Source organism: Nelumbo nucifera, chromosome 4, assembly GCF_055504915.1.
Source record: "Nelumbo nucifera cultivar China Antique chromosome 4, China Antique-T2T, whole genome shotgun sequence".
Taxonomy (NCBI): domain Eukaryota; kingdom Viridiplantae; phylum Streptophyta; class Magnoliopsida; order Proteales; family Nelumbonaceae; genus Nelumbo; species Nelumbo nucifera.
This window is the reverse complement of record NC_142652.1, coordinates 66,459,382-66,467,516: the sequence shown is the minus strand read 5'-3', so window position 1 is coordinate 66,467,516 and position 8,135 is coordinate 66,459,382. Positions and strand designations below refer to the sequence as shown.

Genomic DNA, 8,135 nt, shown 5'->3' with positions numbered 1-8,135 from the left:
CCTACAAATGAGAAGAAGCTTGTAAACTAGTTAAATCACTGTATAGTTTAAAACAAGCACCCAAACAATGGTATAAGAAATTTGATTCTTGTATTCTATCTTTTGGTTTTAAGCACAATAGTGTTGATAGATGCATTTACTCAAAGTTTATTGAAAATTATGGTGTGATTGTATGTCTTTATGTTGATGACATGCTTATTGTGGGTACTAATATGGTTGACACTAATGAAACAAAAAACTAGTTATCCTCTCTCTTCAAGATGAAAGATTTAGGAGAAGTAGATACCATTTTGAGAATAAAAGTTAAAAAGTATAGTAGGGGTTATGCATTAAGCCAATCACATTATATCGAGAGAATACTTAAAAATTTTAAGCATTTAGGATTTAAAGAATATAGCACACCATATAACTCTAGTATAAAACTAGTAGAGCAATTACACAACTTAAGTATGCTAGTGCAGTGTGAAGTCTGATGTATGTTATGCTTTGTAGTAGACCTGATATTGTTGTTGTAGTAAGTAAAGTTAGTCAGTTTACAAGTAATCTCGGTGTAGAGTATTGGAAGGCAATTGAGAGAGTTCTTGGGTACCTCAAAAGAACATTAGAACTTGGCTTATTCTACTGCAATTATCCAGCTGTACTAGAAGGGTACACTAATGTGAGTTGGATTATCGGTAATGGAGATAACAAGTCCACTTCTAGATAAATTTTCATCCTTGGTGGGGGTGCGATCTCTTGTGCACCCAAGAAACAAACTTGTATATCTCATTTAATCATGGAATCCAAATTCATAGCTTTGGCAGTTGCTAGAAAAGAGGCTGAATAGATTCAGAATTTATTATTGGATATAAAACTTTGGCTTAGTCCTAAGCCTCCAATTTCTATTTACTTTGATAGTAAAGCAACTCCATTGAGAGTCTATAGTGGTATCTACAATGGTAAGTTCAGGCGTATAAATCTGAGACATGAATTTGTTAGGAAACTAATTCAAGATGGAGTCATCACTATAACTTATGTGAGATCAAGTAAAAGTTTGGCTGATCCTCTTATCAAAGGTTTGCCCAAAGAACTCGTAAGAACGACAACTAAAGAGATGGGATTAAAACCCTTAGTCACCAGTAATGGTAATCTGACCTAAATTGAAAAACATCAGTGTTGGGTTTAATGGGTAATAATAAATTACTACGATGTGACTGTTAGCATTGACAATGAGATTTCCATCGCAGCATAAACAATGTTGTCCGTTACAATGAAGGTTAAGTTAAATGCTTAATGAAGTTCTGAGATGTATCAAGTAACGGAACACATATTGGAATTTCACCTATGTAAACATAGAAGTGATGTTGCTTCTCATGAGAGATTGGGTTTGCTCTCGGGATTGTTCATGAAACTAGGAAAGAGGCAAATGATCGTAATAGTGATGAGCCAAATTTGAAACTCTTGTAGAGACAGGACATTTTTATGTGCATGGGTATTTCCAGTCTGTCTTGAGAGTAATTGATTTAATGTCTTACCACCAATAATTTTGACAAGACTCTGAGATATCTATACTAATAAAAGGTTTAAGTTATAATACACCTTTTGTATGCATAACTATGTCATAATAGTTTGGATTGAGAGAGACCTATGTAATTAATTAATCAAAGTGAGGGGATTGTTAGATTTTAATCTCATTAGAGATTAAATCCAATGGAGTTTGATTGATTAATTACATGAAAGAAAAACACACACCTGCACACATATCTTGGAAATTAATTTTTTCTCATATTAAAACCAATTTTCAACTTATTCCACATTGGAAAATTCCCAAACTTGTTTTAAGTTTTTAAATAGGAGTTTATTTACAATCCTTAGAAATATAAGAGTATTGTATGAAGGCTGGCTACTGTGCAATGTATGCACACGTGTGTGCGACATAATGAGGCGCTTTAGAGGCGCACTTCGCACAAGCGCAAATAGTAGCTTTGACTTTTGGTACAAGGCTGATCGTTGATGTTTCAATAGTCATGATTCGATTGAGTGTGATGAAGATGCACTATTCAAAGTTAACAGTCATTAGCTGCTAACTACTTTTTAATGAGCCTTTTCTGAACCAATACCTTCCTCCATGACTTTTAGGAATTATTTAAGGAGCATGAATTAAGCAAATAAACACACAGACTTTTCGGAAATCACTCTTGTTTCTCTCAATTCGATTTGCTACTATCTCACAAAAGGTTTCTTCGAAGACTCTTCAACTTTGCTGGTTATAGATTCTTGCCCAATGTTGTTTTGTTACTTGAAAACAAATTTACCTATAATCCAATAGAAAATTCAATAAAACTGAATATAAACAAATAATATTTTAAAAACAATATCTTAGGCATACCTCACAGCTTGTCCTCCAATGTGGGACCACTCCAATTCCCAACAATCATTTCCAATAATGCGTGATCACTCCAAGTTCAGCCATGAAACGAGCCATCAATATCCATAATAGGTTTTTATTCCACTGCGTAATGGATATGGATCTCCAGGGGTTCGAAGTACTCAATTGGGGCGGGTAATAAGATCCTTGCTTTACATTGAACGGGTGATCATATTCTTTTAACTACGTGAACATACAGATTGACAAGATGAACTTCAACTCAACTGATGATCAGCATTTTTTAATCCCAATTATTGGGTCGGTCGGTTTATGGGATTTCTTTTTCTGCCATTGTCCATTGTGCTTTATCATGACTCAAGAATCATGTTTTCACAGGACGGATAAATCATTGATTGAAATTTGAGGTTAAAGTCCTTAAATGACAAAAATGAAGCAAGAACATGTTTCATACGGATGTAGGACTTGAAGACATAGAAGGCCATATGATTCATGTAAGAAAGCTAAGCTCTTACACACGTCTCCACCGTCTATGTTCTGTGGTCGGTACAGTCTGTACCGCTCCGTAACAGGCGGTGGGTAGATGGAACATACAAGAATCAAGTGCTCTTGTAATCATTATCAATTTTCCTAATGCAACTTAATAATTGTAGTTTGTAATATTATTACTTCAGTGTGGGCTCACGTGGGCCATCAACATTTTGGACTAACTCAGCCCAGTTGCACCCAAAATTATCTTAGATTATTAGACCTGCCAACTTTGTCGGGTTTATCCGAGAGAACCGAACCAATTTATGTCAATCCTGTTCCAAAATCCAAATTGATTTTGACCCGAATCAATTATATAATAATAATAATATTTAAATCTCTCTTTTTTTTGTAATTTTTATTATGGGGGTGATAGAGGGGAGTCATACCTCTCTCCAGGGGTGTCAATTGGACTGGATTTGGTCAAATCCGATTCAGTCTAATGTGAGTCATTTATAAATGGATCAGGTCTAATCTAATCTAATGAATGTTTTGGATCAATTTGAACTGGTCCAATTCAATGTCTGGACCATCCAATCTGTTCAGATTCATTTTGATTTAGATTGATTTCAACTCAAACCTGGTCCATTGATACATATATTCCTATCTTACATCAATGAACTAAATATTGTCTTAATTCAACCTAATCCAATATGAATTTGTTACGGACAACCAGGTCCAATCCAATCTGATAAATATTTTAGACCGGATTGATCCAATCCAAAATGTCTTGTTGGTCCGTCCAATCCGTCCAAATTGGTTTTGGACTGGATGGGGTCCAATCTAAAACCGGTCCATGACACCCTTAACCTCTCCCATACCTTAAAAACCTTCATAATGCCCATTTTAATCTCTTTTAGATTTTGACCTCTACCTATGTTTATTACCTTTTAGCCCCTTTAATGACAAATCCTAGTTTTGCCCCTGCTGATACGCTTTATCCCAAACCAGACTCGAACCATTGATAGCTCTGATCTGAAGATAATGTGTCAAAATACGGATTATAGCTACACGGAATGAGGTAGGGAGGGTTCAACTTTCAACGCTCAATTACTGAGAAAATTCGGGAATATAATATGTTTTGCTTGGGATTTACGGTTGAGTCTTGGATCTTGGTGCTGCACACTAGGCAGCTGATACTCCTGACCATGTTTTGGATCAGCCAGTTGGACAAATATTTTTGTACTGAGACCCTATGTGTTTGTGAACTTTGTTCTGCACTCCAGATTCTCTAGTCTGATTGCATTGGAACTCACCAGTCACCACTCCTCCTTCGTTCCATGGGGCTGCACAGCAGGGTAGCCCATTCTTAGCTGAGCGCCATGGCTGTTCAACTGTCTGTGAAACCAATGACAACGTTTCACGTTAGTAATAAAATATATGGGAGTGGCATCTTTTACAGTAGGGTTCATGAATTTATTACTAATAAAAAATATTATTATTGGTTACCCCAACTCTGGTGCAAGTGGTATTTGATTCCAAATTTCTACTACAAGTAGCGGAAAAATTTACCAATTAGTTTTTATCAGAAAAATGAAAGAAACTACAATTCCGGAAAGACATGATACCTTCCCATGAATTTTGATAAAAAAAAACCCACCTAATTCGTTACCAATTTTGTGATGCCAGTTGATCGAGTAAGTTAGTGATATGTACAGATGCACAAAACATTGTAAATGGTATGCTAGATGATGAAATGGGAAGAAAAGGTTCACTTTTTGGAACTCTTTCTTTGCTAATTGTAGCCTTCTGTATGTTCCTACTTCCCAGAGCTAAGAATACCATGGCTAGATTGTCTGAGAACAGTGAACCGGAATTCCATGATGTACCTCCGGATTGGATGAGAAAATTATTTTGCACTCATCCTTCCCCAGAGGAGCTTTGTAACCTCTCTAAGTAATGAAAGTTTCTTCGGTTTGTCGAGAACAAAAAAAAGAATTTTAAAGTATGGCATCATTGTGGATTCAAAAAAAAAAAAATGTCCCAACGGCCCAAATTAGAGCTCATCTGTTGATGTTAATATTTGCAGTACCAATCCTTTATTAACACTGATTTTCCTTAAAAGGGACAAAAACTGTAACGTTTGCAAGTTAATCATACAACATAGATGCCCCATCGTCTTATATTCTTATGACACTTTTTCACTGCCCACCTTGATGATATAGGGCTTCTCCATTTATTAGCCTCTCTTTTCTTTTGGGATTGGTTAAAACTTAGCTCAGGTTGGTTGTTCCAGTTGTACTTTTTAGTGCTTTTGGATTTGAATGAACCAAACGGAAAGAAAAAATTAATCTTGGTCTCCCTCATCCTCACATATTATTCAACCGTGATTTCTGAATATCAATCATCCTTGGGAAATTTAATTGGTTTTTTTCGTGGCCGTGTGGGAAGAAGAAGAAGAAAAGAAGAAGGGGAGGAGGAAGAAATAAACAAACTCGGAAAAAGTTTTCATTAAATCTCGCCATGATTCTCCTTAATTAACCATGGGGATTCCCTATCTGAACTAACAATTACAAACAGGAAAGCAAGAAAAACAAAAGGCATCCATCGCATATAAATAAAACAGTGCCTTTTCTAGTTTTCACCACAACTCATCTTCACACACCCCCAAACCCACCTCCCCTTACCCTTATTGTGGGACTTAGATGATCCTTGTTGCTTTAATTTCTGAATCATCTGCACACATCACACCTGATTTATCTACAAATTAAGTATAAAATCGACCATCGACCCTCAAGAACTCACAATATTGCAAACTCTGGGTTTAGACTTGTCCAGTATCGACCACATCACCTGAACATCCTCATAAGCGCATGCCATCACCTCACCATGTAAATCCATGGTACGAGACTCATTCTCTGCAAGGACCAATAATTCCAATAAGAAACCAAGACGAAGATGAAGACGAACGAATTAAGACATGAAGATGAAGATAAAATTGAATAATACCTGGTTGAGATTTCTTATCCCTCGGGCTGTTGAAGAAGGTACGAGCTTTTCTGAAGGGGGATGTAATGGTGCGAACCCAAGAAGCCATTCTTGTTTTGCTGTTGGAGTTGGGGTTTGGAAGGAAAATCAGAAAGTAGAACTGAACAAAGGTGATTCAATCCTTAAGGATATATATAAGGGAGATGGAAAGAAAGATAGAAAAGGTATAAAAATGGGTTTGCAGGATAAAGAGGAGGCAAGATCCGTGAGATGGGCCTGAGGGATAAGACAACCTTTTCTTTTTTAAAATTTCTTCGTCCTCAGTCTGATTGCTTGAGCACATGGTCCACCCATCCCTAAACCAACCTAAGTCACTAATCCCGTTCTCCAGTCCCCACCCCACCCTTCTCTTCTGCATCCTGGATATGAGGTGCCTAACTTTTTTTTATTTTTCTTTTTCTTATAGAAAGAAATCAGAAATGAATTAATGTGTGGGTCGTGAGGCAACACAGTATACATTATACATCAAGTCATCAAGTGAAATAAAAATAAAATAAATCTTATTTTGTTACAAAAGGGTCCTTTCCCTACATACAAGAAAGCCGAAACATGTGAGGAAATCCTTTTTATCATGGAAAGGAACCAAAGTTGGTTGTATTCAGGGATTCAAAATAATTGGGCGAGGCTGTCAAATGTCAATGTTGGGGTGGTTGCACTTTGCCGACCAATAATACATCTCACACACCCACACACCCACATACATCAATAAACTGTTGGACCAACATAGATGTTCTGAAATATATACCGTGTGTAGGGATGGCTATGAGCCGAGCTGTTCACAAGTTGTTCGAATTCAGTTTGGCTTGGTCTAAACTGAGCTTTGAGCCAAATTCGAGCCTAATATATGGGCTCGTTTGTTAATCGAGCCGAGCTCAAGTTTAATATAATTCGGCTCGTAAGGCTTGTGAGCCTAGTCGAGTACATATACATAAGGTGTCACCTCGGCTCAGCTACTGAATGAGACCTCGGTTTGACACCTTGGCAACTAGGGAGACCTCAGCTCAGTACCTCATTAATTAAGGAAGACCTCGGCTCGGCACCTCATCAGCTGAGGGAGACCTCAGCTTGGAAGCTTAGCTCAACGCCTCGACTGAGGGAGACCTCAGCCTGGCAGCTCGGCTCAACACCTTGGTTGCTAAGGAGACCTGCAATTAGAGGCAGCCAAGCTCGAACTTCCGAACTTTTGACTCAAGCCGAGCTCGAGTTCAAGTCACTAGTTCGAATTGAGCTCGAGCCTAATAATTTATGACCGAGCCAAGCTCGAATAGGCAGATATTCAGCTCGACTCGACTCGAATCCACCCCTAACTGTGTAACCCACTGCTCACACCCCATAGGCAGAGGCCATCAGCCCAGCCCTATCTTTTTAGGGTCCGTTTGGTTCATAATCGGTGTTGAAATTGGAATTGGAATGATTTATTTCCATAATTTATTTTGATTCAAATAAAATTTAGAATTGGAATTAGAATCAATTGGAATAAGATTTCATTTCCACAGGATGAGAAGAAATGACCATTCCTTAGATGAGGAAATATCATTCTAGGAATGATCCCTTTCAATTCCGATTTTAAACCCCTAATCCCATGAACCAAACGGGCCTTGAATCTTTGATTGTTTTATCCTTTGAGCGGCCTAATCCGTCCCGTCCCATGGTCGGTTCGGGAAGGATAATCAGATAATAGTTGAGCTTGGGGTGGATATGAATTCCTTCTACTCAATTGGGATTTGGGAATTGGGGAGGCCCATGAACCGTACTCCGGCCCATCCGACACATTGCCGACCACCCCGGACCCTGCCACTCATGACAAATCAATACAGATATTTTGATACACATTATTTGTTTATTCATTCATTTCATGTGACCATTTTAAAAAATAGAATAAAGAAAGATATAGCTTAGAGTTAGATGCAGGTAGCGTATAAATTGGATGCAGTTATTGTATCAAATATTGATTCTCGGCCCCATCGCGTAGAGAGAGTGTGTAATGAAAAGTGATAAATCCATTATGCGCGGGGGAAACACTCCACGCTCCACCTCTGAGTGTGGATTTTGTTAATCGCCCGACATACAAAAGGAATCTTGAACGAATCTGTACAGTATGGGAAAATGCCCCTGAATTTATTATATTTTATAAAAATATATATATAAATCAGGCGGTCAACAATCAACATCCATTTTAATTACTTGAAGTCGGAGGGCATGATTCCGTTAACATCGGCTCTGTAAGCGGTATTACACAAAGTACAGCCCCTCT

The 8,135-nt window shown here is 37.8% G+C and overlaps 1 protein-coding gene across 1 annotated transcript; it reads right to left on the bottom strand.

Annotated features, from left to right (window-relative positions):
- Positions 1–5,319: 5,319 nt before the first annotated feature.
- On the bottom strand, positions 5,320–6,092 carry LOC104585572 (uncharacterized). The gene is made up of 2 exons (XM_010242500.2): positions 5,843–6,092; positions 5,320–5,751 (listed from the first exon to the last, which is right to left on the bottom strand). Exons 1-2 carry the CDS (start codon positions 5,928–5,930, stop codon positions 5,627–5,629), a joined length of 213 nt encoding a protein of 70 aa, XP_010240802.1. The 5' UTR covers positions 5,931–6,092; the 3' UTR covers positions 5,320–5,626.
- Between the last annotated feature and the right edge of the window lie 2,043 nt (positions 6,093–8,135).

What these genes read in the sequence shown, in the direction of transcription:
- LOC104585572 (XM_010242500.2), bottom strand. Translation starts at nt 5,930, where the DNA reads ATGGCTTCTTGGGTTCGCACCATTACATCCCCCTTCAGAAAAGCTCGT. An exon ending in GGATAAGAAATCTCAACCAG is followed by an intron (nt 5,752 to 5,842) that starts GTATTATTCAAT and finishes TGGTCCTTGCAG; the next exon opens with AGAATGAGTCTCGTACCATG.